The 17,779-nt window shown below is 45.4% G+C and overlaps 1 protein-coding gene across 1 annotated transcript in view; it reads left to right on the forward strand.

The window, feature by feature from the left end:
- Positions 1-17,206, forward strand: part of LOC146435769 (phospholipase DDHD1-like) — a 41,959-nt gene extending 24,753 nt beyond the window's left edge. Inside the window, exons 7-11 of the mRNA XM_085060981.1 lie at positions 7,944-8,209; positions 9,553-9,628; positions 13,646-13,795; positions 15,053-15,305; positions 16,996-17,206. Of these exons, the coding sequence (XP_084917107.1) occupies positions 7,944-8,209; positions 9,553-9,628; positions 13,646-13,795; positions 15,053-15,305; positions 16,996-17,183 (933 nt within the window). The 3' untranslated portion in view covers positions 17,184-17,206. The remainder of the gene's footprint in view (positions 1-7,943; positions 8,210-9,552; positions 9,629-13,645; positions 13,796-15,052; positions 15,306-16,995) is intronic.
- Positions 17,207-17,779: the final 573 nt, after the last annotated feature.

The following is a 17,779-nucleotide window of genomic DNA, read 5'->3' on the forward strand; positions in this document are numbered from 1 at the left end:
CTGTGGACATCTTATGGGAAATGGATTAGTGAGTAAAAGTTCAGGTGTGCAGACCAGCAGTGCATGAAAATTTAATTCATTGCTCAGTGGAACTGCAGTTTTGCAGGTTTGTCACCATCCCTGGGTGTGAGAATTGACATAGAATGAGTCTGCTTAGATCTGATTGCAAAATCCTAAGTTGTTTTTTTTCCATCAAATGAATTTCCTTGAAATATTTGCAACAGTGCACACAAGTTACTCTTTCTTATCCCCTTTTGTTTGCTGTGACCTAACTTTGCAGAGTTTAAAACAGCAGTGTCAAGTGGAACTTCATTCTGGAGGATTTTCCCATCTTCAGTGGGTTTTTCTGGAGGCACTTTGCTCACTCCAGCTGAGGAATGAGTTTTGTCTGTGAGCAGAAGTGTCACACATTGCTCAGAGTTGATGTCCCTGCTCACTGCTTTGTCACCCCAACACGATTCTTTGTGGATTCAGCTCACTTCCAGTGCTTTCCATCCAGAAATCCTCAAAGGATCTCAAAAGGAGCTTATTAAACTTCCCTTTGCCCCTGGGAAATAAATTTCCCAAAAGCTTTGGCAGAATTGCAAGGCCACTCTATTTTCTCCAAACTCCTATTTTCTTGCTGCGACTTTTATTTTTAAAAAAAACCCTCTGAGGTTGTTTTTTCTGTCAGTTTGTTTGTGAACAGTTTCAGCAAGACCTGAACCCTGTGGCAGGAGAATATCCAAAAGGTGCCTCTGACTTCTGGCATGAGAATTGATACCAGACTGGCATTAATAATTCAGCACAGCCCTGTGAACATCTCAGTCTGGTCTCAGACTGCAGCCAACAGATTCAGCTGGGAGGGAACTGTGCTGCCTTCTCATCTGAACCAAATCCCTCTTCAAACATTACCCAGATGTAAGAAAAAAAAGCAATAAATTGATGTTTTGATGCACCTCAGGCTTATTTCTAAATGAGCAGTCATTGCACATTGTGCCTCTGACCTTGCTGGTCCAGCTGGGGTAATGCAATCCTGGGTTTTAGTGTCATCTGTGTCACTGTAGCTTCATAGTTCTTTAATAATAAATGGCTGCAGCAGAGATTAAAAAGACTAATTGTTGCACAGTAAATTCAGAGTTGTCACCTTCGTTATACTGTTAATTGCCTTTTTTTTTACTGAGCTTCATTGTACTTACTTGTGGGCTAATTCTAATTCTGTAAATCATTGATATGTATCTTGGCAGAAAATGCTTTTAGTGCAGCATAAATATTATTTATATCCCTTATCCCAAGATCTCTAAAGATTTGGTGCAAATATTGCACTATAAAAGTGGGGAAACTTCACCATCCACCTAGAATCATGGAATAATTCCAGTTGGAAGGGACCTTGGGGATTATTTCATTCCAACCCCTTCCACTAGACCAGGTTGCTCCGAGTCCTGACCTTGGAATGGCTCCATGGTTTGCCATTTTGCACGTGTTAAAAGGGAGAATTAATGACCAACCTCTTGAAATTTGGGACAAGAATTAACTTTTGCTAGAGCTTTCATCCCTCTTGGATACAAGGTTTGCATGGAAACACCATTCTGTCATGCACTCCTTTCCACAGTAAAAGGCAGCTGGTTCAGGTGTGTTTGAAAACAAGATGTGAAGCAGGAAATTTTAAACTGAGATTATTTCAGCACTGGTTTTTTGCACATTATGTTGAAGTTAGTAGTGAAAGAGCTGCTTGGCAGCATTTCCATGGCTGGCTTAATTAATTTGATTGCCCTTGAATGAATTCTCAGCTTTATCAAGGGATTGGTTGCTGGCTCTGCCTGAACCTAGACTTCACCCTGAGCACGGTGCCTTGTGAGCAATGGGTTGGACTCAGCTTTTCAGCATCAAGAAGGGTCCTGAGAGACTCAGACTCATCCCCAGATTCTTTCCTGCATCATCCCTAAGCTCTCAGCCCTTCCCATCTGTTCCTGGCCTGTTGTTGTGACACTCCTCTGGCATCCATCAGTGATTCCATCAGGGAGTGTGACAGCTCTTGTCTCCTGGAGGGTCAGCAGCCTCACCAGCTCTGCTGGCACCTTCTCCTGGGCCACGTGGAGTAACAACTCCTCAGCTTTCCTTTCCCAATCCTTCCCAACCCACCCTTGAGCTGCAGCCCTTCCCTTGGCTCTCAAGGACCCTCTTCCCCCTCCCTCTGGCTCACACTCCCTGTTGCCTCCTGGCTGAGTTTCAAACAAGTTTGCACTTTCTCCTCGAGCTCTCTTGACACTTGGGAAGAGCTGCTTGCAGAACTCACCGTTCCTCAGGTCTCCTTCACATTCCTTCCCCACAGAGCCTGCAGGAGCAGCCCTGCTCTTCAGGCTGGAGAGGGTGCACAGGTCAGGCTTCCTGCGCTCCTTTTCTGTGGGTAGCTGCCTGATATTTTATTTTTCATGCTTTTCAAACTGTTCATGTGGGAAGCTTGCACAGCGGGTGAGGATCCTGTGGAGACAGCAAGGGGAAAGGAGCAGCACTCCAGCTCTGCATTCCTGCTGTGCTCAGGTGCCAGCAGGGCTTCTGTGCTCCTTGTTTTCTTGGATATTGAGAGGAAAATGTCATTTTCTACACTGGTAATTCTGGTGTGCACTGACAAACTCCTTCAACACCAGAAATCTGCCCACAAAGTGGTCCAGGGGGTGCAGTTCTTCCTCCTGCATGGGTCTGCTTGGTGTGGATCCAGGATGTGTTTGTCCTCCACACACATCCCAATTTCCTTCTGCTGTGCCAGGAATGTGCTATCCCTGCTTATTTATGCTGCTGTGTTCAAGGCTGCTGTGCCTCAGAGGAGGGTGAACAGCTGTTTGGGATGCTGCTGCTGGAATTTAGGGATTTTCCAGCTGGGCAGAGGATGCTGTGAATGTTCTGCACAAAAGGCCAGCAGCTCTGAATGTCTCTTTCCTTTCACAAGTTCTTTTCCCCATCATGATGCAGCAGTTCAGGTTTGCCCAACACCCAGGAGGTGATAAAAGACATCATCCTGCTGCCCTTTTTATCAGCCTTCTTCAGCCTGAGGTGACAGGGATGTGTCACCCAGCTCACCCTCCCTGCCAGGCCTGTGCCACCAGCATTCCTGAATGGATGGGGTTGGCTGTTATTTTTTGATTTCCTGGAAGCCATGTGCCAGGCAGGCACGTCACTGGGAAAAAAGCAAAGGGCATTTTTGGCCTCATCAAGTCCAGCATCCTGCTCTTTGGTTGGTACTCTGGGTTTTGGCTTCCTGGCTCTGCCTTTAATTTGGTTTCTGAAGGGCAGAGAGCTTTTAACCTCAGTTTGTCTGAATATGAGCTGCTGCTCTCTGAGCAACTTGATCCTGCAGGCTTGAGTTTCCTGCATGGGAGATTTATTGGCAAAACTTCAACTGATAAAGAGAGATAATAATCCCAGAATGGCTTGAGTTGGAAGGGACCTTAAAGCCCATTTCATTCCAATTTCCTGCCATGGGCAGGGACACCTTCCACTATCCCAGGTTGCTCCAAGCCCTGTCCAACCTGGCCTTGGGCACTGCCAGGGATCCAGGGGCAGCCACAGCTTCTCTGGGAATTCCATCCCAGCCCTTCACCACCCTCCCAGCCAGGAATTCCTTCCCAATATCCCATCTCTCCCTGCCCTCTGGCAGTGGGAAGCCATTTCCTGTGTCCTGTCCCTCCATCCCTTGTCCCCAGTCCCTCTCCAGCTCTCCTGGAGCTCCTTTAGGCCCTGGCAGGATTTTCTCTGGATGTCTATTTGCAACAAGACTTACAGCATTTTAATCCATTCAGTTTCCTGCTGAAACAGTTGGTCTGCAAAAGGTGCTTTGGAAACCTTTCCCTCCAAATCAGAACAGGGAGGAAGGACTTTTCTAGGAGAGAACAGGAACACTGAAAGATTTTTTTTTTTTCCTGCCTTTCTTTGAAATATTTCAGTGTCCTCAGGATGATGCTAAACGAACTCTGAGGTAGGAAGGCCAGCTGGGAGGATGGGATTTGATATGTTTTTTTTCTGGAAGAAATAGGAATTGTTCCCTTTGTTCCAGGGTTTGTTTTGCTCAGTAAAACTGCATTCTCCTGCTCCCTCTGGAAGAGCTGAGGCTGATGGAGCAGAGCAGCCTTGGATGTCCTGGGTTTGGGAGGCTGAGGAGTTACTATTTTATGGTTTGGATGTTTTTTTAATTTAATATTGAGTCTTAATTAAGACCTGTTTGAGGGGGTAGAAAGACAAGCTGTGCATTAAAAAAAAAAATCAGCTCTTAAAAAATGTATTATAGTGATGCCATTTAGGAGAGGAAATTTGTTAGGCAGTTATATTTTTCATGTTTTGAATCCAACAAAAAAATTCACTGATTTTAGGCAATATACAGCCACTTAGTGTTTTTAGAAGGTATTTTTATATGGATTGTTAGGATATATCAAGCTGTAACTACAAAAGATTTCCAAGCAGTTCATGTTGCAATTACTGGACTAAAACCCTGTTTTAAAAACCAAAGCTTTCTTTCACAAGTTGGAATATTTTATGCTTTTTAAGACTTAGATAGCAAATCAGGATTAAATCATGGAATGGAATCAGAGAATGGCTTGGACTGAAAGGAGCATTAAGGATCATCTAGTTTCACACCCTAATAAATATCCTAACTTACACTGCTCAATCAAACAGGTTTTAAGCTGGGACTTTAAATGAATATACTTATTTTCCTTTTTTTTCCCCTTTTTTTTCCTTACTCTGCACCAAAAAGGTTCAGTTTCTAATTTTAGGAGTGGCACAGGGCTGTTGGCAGAACACCAACATCCCTAAGTGCTCTGGGCAGGTGGAAGGCTCGTGGTTTTGGCAGAGCAGCAAACCAGACCATTCACAGTGCCTGGAAATCTGGAGATCTTCCCACAGCAGAGCTTCTACTCCACAATTCCCTTGGGGATTTGGAGTTTAGGAATTATCTCCAGCAGATGGTTTGGTTGAATTCAGTGCTTGGAGTCTGGTCTGCAAAATTACTGTTTGGAAATCCACGAGCCATTTCTTAGTTATGTCCACTTTTGGGCTTCACTTCCCAGTAACAGCAAGTTTTTGAGGAGAAGGAGAGTTAAAAACAGGGTTGGACTCAGTGTCCAACCAGGATTTTCCAAGTATTTTCTGTTTTATGCCCACACATTGCAAGAGAAAAGGATCTTTATAATAGAAATGTCATGATCCCAAAAGATTATTCACCCTCTCTCTGCCTGTGGGGGAGACTGATATAATACCATTCTTCCTGGAAGAGATCTGCTTTTCCAGGGAAATAGACTGTGAGAAATGGACTGCAGCAGAGTAGGATTCAGTGCTGCTGGGCAGGAAATTGGGAGTGATGGCTTTTCTGGAATGAGAAACCAGGGGAAGGGGAGGAGTTGTGCATCTTCCTGTGCCCACCAGAGGAGAAGCTGGGGGACATTGAGGTACCTTGACACAGCTGATTTAGGATTTTTTCTTAGGATTTTTTCTAACAGGCTGGTATTACCCATCACCCTGATGCACTGACAGGGATGCTGGAAGCAGGGATGAGTCCAGCACTTGCTTGTTTGGCATTTTTCACACTCTGAACCCCAAAGCCAGTGCTCCATCCAGGGGCTCTGGAAGGCTGGGGGTGCTGTGCTCCCTGCTGAGGTCCCTGATGGCAGGAGGGTGGATGTGGGGTCTTTTGGAGGGCCAGGGGAACTGCTGGGGTGCTGTGTCCAGCTCTGGGGTCTCCAACATCAGGAGGATGTGGAGCTGCTGGAAAGAGTCCAGAGAAGCCATGGAGATGCTCTGAAGGCTGGAGCTCCTCTGGGATCTTTTGGGAGAGCTGGGAATGTTCATCTGGAGAAGAGAAGCTCCAGAGACCTTAGAGCTCCTGCCAGGGCCTAAAGCGGCTCCAGAAGAGCTGGAGAGGGGCTGGGGACAAGGGATGGAGGGACAGGACACAGGGAATGGCTTCCCAGTCCCAGAGGACAGGGAGAGATGGGAGATTGGGAAGGAATTCCTGGCTGTGAGGGTGGTGAGGCTCTGGCACAGGGTGTCCAGAGAAGCTGTGGCTGCCCCTGGATCCCTGCAAGTGTCCAAGGCCAGGCTGGACAGGGCTTGGAGCAATCTGGGACAGTGGAAGGTGTCACTGCCATGGCAGGGGTGGCACTGGATGATTTTTAAGATCCTTTCAACCCAAACTACTCCAGAATTTTGTGTCAGAGTTCCCACATTTCAGCAATCTCCTGGCAGGAATCCCCAAACACTTTGATTTCAACTGATTCTTGCTATTTTGTTCTGAGTTTTAATCAAAACCTTTTTAAATGGAGAAAATACCAGCCAGCCACAGCTTGTCCTGACTGATATTTTCAGCTCCATCTCTTGCTGTAAACCTCTGCCTGTTGGTTCACCTGTGAAACTTTGTGCCCACAGACCCAAATGCAAGAAGAGCCAGCATCACAGTGAAAAAGACTTGAAAATAGGTGTTCTGATACTCATTCCTCCAAGCTTGCTGCAAGGCTCTGTTAAATCATTTCCCAGAGCTTCAGGCAGCGGGTTTGTTGTGTGGATTCTCACTCAGTAAAATGTGTATCAAACACTGCCACTTCTGGTGCCATTCATATTTATATTCAGTAATGACTCAAGCTCTTGAAAAATCATGTCGAAATTATATGTTCCCTAGCTTTAATTTCCCGTTGCTAACAAGGGAATGATTTGCACTCTCTTGTTTGTCCTCCTCCCTGCCACAGCCTGGAAGCTTTGCTCAGTTTCCATGCTGAGTTTCACAGGCAAAGCTGTGGTTTTTTGGGGTTTTCTTTTTTTTTTGTGTACTGGCCAGTTCCCAAATTTCATGGTTTCCAGTATTTCTCTCTAAAATACTTGCTGGGAAGCTATACCTTTTTATTCTGTAGTGTAGGGTTTGAAGCTGTTAAGCTTCTCAGAGACTCCATGAACACAGGACCCATATTTATTGATTTATTGCTGTAGCACTGTGGGGTTAGTCTGTGATGTTTAAGAACCATGTTGCATTCCTGCTTTTCCCCAGAAATCCCTCCTAGAAACCTATAACCAGAAAACTGGGTTTTTAAAGCATTGCTTATATCAAATGTTCAAATTCTGGCTCTGTTTGCCTCATTTTTGCCTTTTCCCCTCCCTTACCATGCTGTTACTTGAGATGAGGCTTTTTATTCTTTGGCAGCACCATTTCACTCTGATTCCTTGGGAAGAATTTCCAGCAGGTTGAGGTGTAGGAAGGGAAGGAGGACAAAAAGCTGCACCTCCTTTTATCCAGGTGGTGGGGAGGAGAATGAAAGACTCAGTGAGTTCAAGCTTTACTGAGATCCAAAAGCAATTTGAGGATGTTTTCCCAGAGCCCATCCAGGCTCTCACTGCAGTGTCTGAGCACAGCTATTTTAGTGGATTTCTCTCTTCCTTGTCCCCTGCCTCAAGGGAAAGGAGGGTAGGACTGGTTTAGTAGGGTGATGCCAAGGTGATGGAGTTGATTCCAGGTCATGTGTGGCTCAGGCTCCTTCCATCCTCCTGAAATTAAAAAAAGGAGCCAAACCTCTTGACATGGGAGGGATGTTCAGTGCTGTGGAGAAAATGGGAGAGAATCCAGCAAGAAGGGAAATCCCACTGTGCCAACAGTCACTGCTGTGCCAGTGAAAACCAGGAATTGCTCACCTCAGAGGTTGTGATCAGTGTTTTATGCACAGCTGGCAGTGTTTATTTCAATGGGATGCCCTGGGCTGTGCAGTGCAGCTGTTTTGGGGTCACCACGTGTCCTGTGGGGTGGCAGCTGGTGGCTCTGGACAGGAGGGATGAACCTCTGGGCTCAGTGACCATCAGCCAAGCAGTTTTGGAGATTTTGCTCATCCTCCCAGCCTGAGGGAGCAGGAATGGCTCAGTGTGGGTTGGCAACATCCCTGAACATGCTGACCCCATTAAGATGCTGATCCTAAACTCTGTTTTCTCCCTCCCAGCTGGTGAAGGGGCTGCAGCAGGAGCTGAACCGACTCTACTCCCTGTTCTGCTCCCGGAACCCAGAGTTTGAGGAGAAGGGAGGGAAGGTGTCCATCGTGTCCCACTCGCTGGGCTGTGTCATCACCTACGACATCATGACTGGCTGGAATCCAGTGCGGCTCTACGAGCAGCTGCTGCAGAAGGAGGAGGAGGAGGAGCTGGAGGATCGCTGGATGAGCTACGAGGAGCAGCGTTTGCTCGAGGAGCTTTACATAACCAAACAACGGTAATGTTTCCCCTGCCGGGGGCTGGAGGAGATAACCACATCCCTGGAAAACGCCCTCTGGGTGTTTGCAGAGCCCAGCAGGGCTGTTATCTTGGGTGGCTGATGGTGTTCTGCTGGGGCTGGGGGGGAAATGATGAACACAGGGCTGGGCAGGCACAGGGAGCTCTGAATCCACACAATTTTGGAATGGTTTGGGTTGGAGACCTTCAAGATCGTCCAGTTCCACCCCCTGCCATGGGCAGGGACACCTTCCACTGTCCCAGGTTCCTCCAAGCCTCATCCAACCTGGCCTGGAACACTTCCAGGGATGGGGATTACTGTGGTGCTGTGAGACACCCGTTAGAGAACCCAAAAATAGCAACCTCAGTCCTTCAAGTGAGACATGACAAATCATGAATCACAGTTTCTGGTTCCTTCCTGAAACCAGCCTGAGTGTTGGTGCTACTTGGGAAGCATTAATTTAACACAGCCACAGCTCTGCCATGCTGGGAATCAGGATGTGTCCCACTAGGGATGGATGCAGGATGACTCTGGCAGCTGCAGGGCTGGCCAAAGAGCAAGATTTCTGACAGAAAGGCAGTTAAAAAACCTAATGAAGTGTTGCAGGGATAAAATGACCCTTCAGGCACATCACAAACATATGATCAGGGGGAAGTGGCTGTTTTCCCACTCCAGGATCCTCTGAAGTGCTTCCACAGAAATCCCAAGTGTCATTTGACACTCTGCATAGGAAGAGTGGCTCTCCTTTTTGTGAGCAATTCAGTCTGAAATGGTGGAAAATCAACTGTAATCTGTGGCATTCTACTGGGATGGGAGCAGTTTTACCCATCCAGATATGTGCTTTGCCTTGTAGCTGCATTTTTTAATTCAGGCTAACCAGAAAAGCAGATGAACAACCTTTTTTTTTCATGGTGGTTGAAAGGGTGGGTGGGACACCATCCTCCAGACATTCCACCTCCATACAGAACTCCATAAGGCCCAGACCAGTTCCTGTGGCTGTGTTGTTGTTTGGGGGGTTTAAAACAAAATAAAACAGGTGATTTGGCTGCAAAAATCACCAAGGAAATGGGAGGTGAGTCAGCTACTCCTCAACAAGGAGGGTGGGCAGATGCTTGGGGTGATCAGGGGAATTGTCTTGTCTTGGTTGATTCCTCCTGTGGCCAGAGAAACAGGATTTGACAGACTTTGATTCTTAACCAGCTGAGCTGCTCCAGGAAATACTGACACCCTGACTCTCTCTTCCCAGCAGACAAAACTGTTGGACCCCACAGGAATGCCTGTTTGGATCAGAGAGGTTAAAGCTGCATTTTTTCTTGGATCTCAGAAAGATCTCTATTTTCCAGGTTGAGAGAGATAGAAGAGAGGTTACATGAGTTAAAGGCATCCACCATATCAAAACCACCTGTCTTAAAATTTAAGGTATGTATGTTGAAGAGGTTCCTGCTGAATGTTTCTGCTTGCTGCAAAGACACACCTGCAGTTTGAGTCATTCTGCTTACTTTTGGGTTTTTCCCCATGTCCTTAGACATGATTTTGGTAGAGTAATTTGGATGTGCTATGTGTAAACATGTTGCTGTATTCATAGATCATTGTTATTTATTGTAATTATGTATTTGTAATCAATTTTGAGCACCCTGGTCCAGTGGAAGATGTCCCTGCCCATGGCAGGGGGTTGGAATGAGCTGAGCTTTAAGGTCCCTTCCAACCCAAACCAGTCTGTGATTCTATATGTTGACATGAAATGATATGTAAACATATATCTAAATATATTTAAAAATATAAATTATAAATACATTGAATACATAAACCTAGTTATACACACACACAGAATTCTGTGGGAAGGCAAAAAACCACTTGGCAAATTGCATCAATCACATATTTTAAACAGTTTCACTTCTACCCCATTGAATAATCCATCTTCCTTGGGGACTCCTTCTAACATGTCACATCTCTGAGCAAATCTGATTGAATTTCCTCCAGGAATGGATTTCCCTTCCAAATGATTCTGCTCTGACAGCTAGCACACTTTCAATTTCATGGAGCAGATTGCTTGCTAATCAGCTGTACAAATTGCTAGAATTCCTTATCTTTGGGAAAAGACATTTTCCAGCTCCTGGGTGGGATGTGCAACACTTCCTCATTGCTCAACTCCATCCTGAAGAATTAAACCATAAAAATGTGACATGAGAGATGAGAATAAAATGGATTATTGTTCCTTAACTTGCCATTTTTCTTTCCTTCTGAGTTCAGAAGGGCTCCTGGAAGCCAAGGTCAATGTTGAGCCATAAAAAAAAAAGAGGAAACCAACCATAATTCATGTTGTCACCGCTTTCTTTTCATCACTGCTTGAAAGCATGTGTCAGGCTATTATCTCTGCCATCAAGGAAGCTGGAGTCAGGCTGGTTCTCCCCCAGCTCTGGGAAAGATAATTCTTCCCTCAGTTGTGTTTAAACTGAAGGGTTTTTGAACAGTTGCTTCTTAGATGGATAGGAGAAAAGAAGGGGGGAAGAAAAGAGGATTTTATCCACCTAAATAGATGAGATAGAGCTGTAATCTCCAGGTAACATTTCCACTGCAGTGCTTCCTTTTTCTTGCCCTCACTGTCAGGGAGATGTTTTGTTTCTGGGAAGCTTCACCCTGGTGACTCCCATTGCTTGCAAAAGAGCTCCAGAGGGAGAAGCTTTCCATGGAAATGATGAAAGGGAGGGAGGATTTCAGGATTTTCAGACTGAAATAGGATTGCTCATCAGCAAACCAGTCCAGCTCACCCAGGGTCACTGGTTTGTTGGAAGAACAGCCTTGTAGGTACCAACCACCCAGCCCTTGGCTCTTCATGGCAGCTCTTTTATGGACTAAAAAACAAATAAGGCTTCCCAGGATGAGACAGAATCACTGGTCCCACAGAAGGAGAGTTGGGCTTGTTCTGAGCAAGCACAAAGGTTGCTTTTGGCAAGACAAATTCCAGAAGAAACACAGCAGTTTGCTTGGTTTGTGTTTAATATTAGAGGAAATTAAACTATTGACTCTATGAGGAGGAAAAAACCCACAAAACATGAAGATATGGGGTGTGTTGTACTCTAATAAAACATACTCTGATAAAAATACTGGACAAGCCTCCTCAGTAGGATCTTGAGGGGATCCTGAGGAGGATCTTTGTCTCTCTGCTTCTCCTCAGCTGGGATAATGGAATTACCTCCTGTTCCAAGAGGAGCTGGGTGAGTTCAAAGCAGAAGACAACACCCTCTTGTAAATGTAAAGCTTTAGAATCACAGCTTTCTCCCCACCAGCCTTGGGAGAGGAGCTGGAGTTCAAGGATGAGGAGCTGAAGAATATGGGAATTTGGGAATGGTGTGATAGCAACCCCTTTGTGCCTCTGGTGTATGAAAATAGGGTATTTTTCATTATAGGATGATTTTCAGCCATAGTAGGGAGGAGGAGAGCAGGATGTGCCTCAGTTGCTCCTTAGTACTGACATGGAAATCCATTTAAATCTGGACTTGGAATGTGTTATCCCAAAGGATAACTTCAGGATTCCTTAGCACTTCCCACTTAGCCAAGGTTACAGAAACTCTTCTGCAAGAAGGTCCAGCCTGTACTTGCCATTCCTCTGTGCCAAACATGTACTGATGCACAAAAGGACTCTGCTGCCTCACTTCTGTTGACTTATTCCGCTTTTTTTTGTTACTTAATTATGAAAATACTGCAGTGGTAAGTTGAATGGATGGCTACTTGGCTCAGCTCCTGCTTAAAATACAAATAAATTCATTAAGTCTTCTGTTTCTGAATCATAACCAAGAGAAAAGTGCTGCACTGAAAGGTCATTTCATAAACATGTCTCCTTGTGTTGTTGAACATTTCCAGGAATAGATGTGAAATGTCCCACTCCTGCTTCCAGGAGAAATTCCAAAATTAATAAATATGTTCTGGAAAGGTTTTGATCTTCTGTTCCCAGTAGGTTTTATCATGCAGCAATCTGATCTTCAGCTACCTTGGAACAGCACTGACACTCTGATGGCTGCAGTTTAAAGGACTTTGGGTTTAGGATCTTAGAATTAAGGTTGGAAAAGACCTGTCCACCATTAAACCATGTCCCCAAGTGCCACATCATGTGGCTTTTAAATCCCTGCAGGGATGGGGACTCCCAACACTGTTTATCAATAGAAATGATGGGATAACAGTGGAACAAAAGCCACACACCACACAGAAGTTACACACAACCACTGAAAACAGTTACCTTTTGGGGTTTTTCCCAGTCTCTTTTGGACATTTGCTCAGTGGAAGCTGGCAGGCACTGCCTGATTCCTCCCTAGAGCAGAAAAACCATAGTTATGCCCTTCAGATGCTCCAGAAGGGAATTTCAGATGGGCAGAGTTAGAGGTCACTTACTCACTTTAAAGGATTGCACTGGGAATGTCTGTTAGTGTTGTGTTTGAAGATGAGAAAGCTTTCTCTGCAAACTGCCAAAATGTGAGCTCTGTGTAAAGCTTGGGTTGAAAAAGGAAAGCAGCTTTGCACCAAGGGACACTTTCAATGACAGAGCAATGCTTTGCTATTCCATGTGACATGGAATAGCCATGCTGAACACCAAGATTTTCCTTTTTCCATCGAGTTGGGACTTCTCTTGGAAGGAAGAGGAGAGGTGCCAATGCCAAGGCAGAGGAGGAGGATGGAATGTTTTGTGCAGCACTGGAATCCAGTAGATGAAAAGGACCATTATTCCTCATTCCATGCTGACATACAGGGAAGGCACATGGCATTCCAAGGATCCTCCACATGCACTTAGCTGGAATTCAGCCATTTCTCTTGCTGGTCAAGCAACTGGCGATGGTAAAATTAATTTTTCAAAAAAGAAAAATAAGGTTAAAAGGTAATGTTGACTTAGGGAAATACTTTTTACCACCGAGTTTTCCATTTGATGGTTTTGGGAGGCTAGTGGGGGGGATCAGTGTTGAATTCCAACCCTGAGTTGGTGGTAATGACCCCAAAATGCAGGTTCAGTGACCTCTGACAGATGTGGCAGCTCAGGTTTGCTCAGTTGGCGTTGGTGTGGTAATTTTGGGAAGCTCCAGCAGCAATCAGATTCATTTCCTTAGTGTCTCCCAAACTCTTCTCACTCCACCCTTCCCAGTGCTGCTGGACCTCTGAGTTCAAACACCCAGCTTGATTTTTAGGTTTTCCAGCTGTGTAGCATCCCAGCATGCAGCCAAGGCCAATTTAACCCTCACTGATAGATCTTCTGGTGCTTCTTCCCTGTTTGGACTGACCAAGACTTTGAACACCTCTGTCGAAACCGAGAAGTCAAATCCAACCAAACGATCAGAAATCAAATCCAAACGATGTGTTAAGCAGCCTCATTTCCATCCTCATTAACATGGGTGAAATCTCTCCTCTGCAGCATCATTTCCATCCTTGTTAACACATGAAATCTCTCCTCAGGTAGAGAATTTCTTCTGCATGGGCTCTCCCCTGGCCGTGTTCCTGGCGTTGCGCGGGATTCGCCCCGGCACCAGCGGCAGCCAGGACCACATCCTGCCCAGAACCATTTGCAATCGGTTATTAAACATTTTTCATCCAACAGATCCAGTGGTGAGTCTTTTAATTGCAGTGTCAAGTTTTTACCTGGGCTGTTTTGAAGCTCTGGGATAATGTGGGATCTTCAAAGTGTGTGAGTCAACGCATGTTCCAGCAGGGGATTATTTGTTAATTGGTTTTAGACAATGTCTTGGGGTTTGGAATTGTGGAATAATGTTTCATACAAATAATTGCCTTAAATAACATATTTTTTGCTTCTCTTTTCGTAGTAATAAGCATAAGATCTGAGATTATTCTGATTTTTTTTTTTATTTTGCAAAGAAATAATCCTTTTTCAGACTTGTGTTTAACTTCCTGACTTCCATTAAAACATCATCTGTCCAAAGACATTGCTGCTGTTGAAAAAAGGCTTCACAAGCAGTTTACAAGATACTTTAGAAAAGCAAACACTTTTTTATTTCCCCTAGGGGAACCTCAGTAACAGTTTGTTGATAGTATTTGGGAAAATACTATTGGTGTAGCTTTGCCTTGTCCTTATTCCACAGGCAGCCAGTGTTGGCTGTTACCAAATCAGCATGCTGGACCTTGGATCTGCATCCCTTTGGTGATTTCTTTGATGCAAGTCTCATTTGGAATTTCATGTAGAACAGCAATTTGGAGATACTTTCCTATTTGAATTTAAGTATACCTGAATTTAAGTATATTCAGACTTCAATCCAAACATGCTCATCTCAAGGCCACGTTCAGCTCCAGCCACTCCAGAATTTTCCTGGGATGTCTTCATTTAAAACTTCCATTAAAACTTCACTTAGTTTTAAGATAAAGAAGTGCAGCATGCTTTTCTACATCTAAGTGAACAAGAAGAAATAAATACTCAATAGGATATAATTTTTTAATTAAAAGTAATTTGCGGTTTGCAGAGGGATCAATGAAGAGTCATCAGACAAAACATTTAGAGCTTTTACAGCCAATTTGTTTATTCATTGACAGCCCTCTTTGTTGTGTTGGATGAGATTAACTTTTTATGAAATTTGGTCTCTCAGTATAACTATCTGTTAGTAACCTGTGTGTTCCTAACCAGGTGTTGCAGAAATGTGCAAAAGTGAATTCACAAGCAACTGGGCAAAATCTGATAAATCTTCCAGGCTTTGAAGCTAAAGTGAATCAAACCATAACACCACCACTGTGTCACCCTCCAGGCTTTGCTTATTGCAGATATTCTGAATTTGAGCTTGGGGAGCACTCTGGTTGAGAAGGCAAAGCGATTTTTTTCCAGTCTGGATTGATTTTTGCTCCAAATTCCCCTTGCAGGCCTACAGACTAGAACCCTTAATCCTGAAACACTACAGCAACATCTCGCCCGTGCAGATCCACTGGTACAACACGGCCAACCCTCTGCCCTACGAGCACATGAAGCCAAGTTTCCTCAACCCCAGCAAAGAGCCTACCTCAGCCCCTGACCCCGAGAGCGCCTCGGCAGCTCCCAGCCCCACCACCTCCCCCGTGATGGTGCGGCGCCACTACGGCGAGTCCATCACCAACATCGGCAAAGCCAGCATCCTGGGTAATGTCCCTCTGTCCCTGCCGGGGCTGGGAGAGCCTCTGGGGGTGGCACTGCTCGCTGGGGTGGAGCTACAGCCTCTGGAGGTGGGGTGGGAGAGCTGGGGCTGTTCATCTGGGGAGAGGAGGATACAGGGAGAGCTAAAAGCGCCTTCCAGGAGAGCTGGAGAGGGACTGGGGACAAGGGATGGAGGGACAGGACATAGGGAATGGCTTCCCACTGCCAGAGGGTAGGGATGGATATATCAATATTCCTATTGGGAAAGAATTCTTGGCTGTGAGAGTGGGGAGGCCCTGAGGTTGCCCAGAGAAGCTGTGGCTGCTCCTGGATCCCTGGAAATGTTCCAGGCCAGCATGGACAAGCTGGGATAATGGAAAATATCCCTGTCCATGGCAGAGATTGGAACTGGAGGAGTTTTAAGGTTCCTTCCAACCCCAACCATTCCATGATTCTATTCCTGTCCATTTTACAGAAGCAGAGAGTGGTTGAGGTTGGAATTGACCTCTGGAGATCATCAGCTCCAGCCCCCAAAATCCCTGCTGGCAGAGGATGCTTTCAGTGTGTTCTGTAGGTGTCTGGCTTGGTTTAATCCCAGCTGACATTTCCTTTGAAATAAAAACCAGTTTATGTGCACTGGAGTCAAAGCTTGGGGGAGATGATGCAGTTTATTCTATTGCTGCCTTATTTTTGTCTGCCTTATTGAAGTAACATCCCGGTGATTTAATAGTTTCCACTCTGCTTCATGGGGAAAAAATCAAATTAAAGCTTGTTTTCTGACTCCATTTTCTGCTATTGGCAAATAGGAGAAAAATCACACCATGTAACCCATTACAGTTACCTTTAACTCGTGATTCTACAATAGGAAATTGAGGCTGGTTTAATATAAAGTCTGTTTCCTTCTGGCTTTCTGAGTCAAAATAAGCCCTGGTTTAAGTGAGCTTAAATTCCCTTCACTGGAGCTTATACTTGAGCATGCACTTGCAGTTTTTGTTGACTCAAGGCTTTTCTTGAGCTCTCTGTGTGGGGTTTGGGAGAAGCCTAGTGCCAGGAATCTTCCCAATCAAATAACTATATAAAAGCAGTTTTTCCTCGAGTGGAAATATGTGGTATTTCAGAGCAGAGGTATTTCTCTGTCTTTTTGGGTTTCTATAGTAACTTTAATGTCTTGTCCATGAGGTGGCAGCAGAGTCGGGATAAAACAGAACTGCTCCTAACTTTTATATCCCTCTTCCTGAGCAGCCAAAATAGTCCTTTTAAAGGGTGATGTAACATTTTTAAGTGTCTGGCAGGGCAGTGCCAAGGTAAGGATCCCTAATGAGAGGAATATCTTAAATATCCTAATGGGATTCTTAAGCACAGAAGGCACCAACATGGTTAGAAAGCATTTTTGTCTTAGACTTTTTATGAAAGAGGAATCACAACATATCCTTAAAAGTACCCAATTTCTCTCTGCAGATGTATTTCATGGTTTGTTGTTTTGTTTTTTTTCCCTACATACAGCTTCCAAATGACAGCTTTTGCTTGTAGACTAGATGAATCTGGGGATAAACAGCACAGCCCAGTCAGATATTCCCACCCTGAGAAAGCACCAAAAGTGTTTTCCACCACTCAGCTCCCATTACCAGCTGCTGCAGTGACTTTCATTTGCACTTTGATCCATCTTGGGTTGTTTTTTCCCCTCTGCTGGGTGCAGGAGCCGCAAGCATCGGGAAGGGCCTCGGTGGGATGCTCTTCTCCAGGTTTGGCCGGTCCAGCAGCACCTCCCAGAGCATGGAGACGGGAAAAGATGGACCTGAGGGGGATGAGAAGAAAGCCACGACTGTTGGGACACCACCTCTGCCACACAGCAGCTCGGGATTCCTCGAACCCACAGGTGAGTGATGCCCCTTGGCCCTGGGGATCCAGGGAAACGTTTGCCCTAAAGTGAGAAATGTTGAATATCAAGGCCAGGTTGGACAGGGCTTGGAGCAATCTGGGCTGGTGGAAGGTGTTCTTGCCCATGGCAGGGGTGGAAGGAGATGATTTTTAAAGTCCCAACCCAAACCATTCTGGGATTCTGAGAATCTTTTCCTGGGTTGAATTGGAAACCTTAAATCCCATCTCAATCCTGGGATGTCCTGCCATGAGCAGGGACACTTTCCACTGTCCCAGGTTGCTCCAAGCCCCATCCAGGCTGGCCTTGGACACTTCCAGGGATCCAGGGGCAGCCACAGCTTCTCTAGGAGTTCCATCCCAGCCCCTCCCCACCCTCACAGCCAGGAATTCCTTCTTAATATCCCATCTAACCCTTCCCTCTGACACTTTAAACCCTTTTTCCCCACATAAACTCCCAACTCCCCCAAACATTTCCTATTCTGAAGCAATCTGGATTTTAGGACACGTATGACTGGAAACAGAAGCTGCCCTTGTCCTGAGCTGAACTGCTCAGAACAGAAAGTGCAATTTTAGCAGCTGGGCTTTTTGAAAAGCATAGGTAC

This window comes from Lichenostomus cassidix, chromosome 5 (genome assembly GCF_008360975.1).
Source record: "Lichenostomus cassidix isolate B80296 chromosome 5, HeHo_3.0, whole genome shotgun sequence".
In the NCBI taxonomy this organism is placed as follows: Eukaryota; Metazoa; Chordata; class Aves; order Passeriformes; family Meliphagidae; genus Lichenostomus; species Lichenostomus cassidix.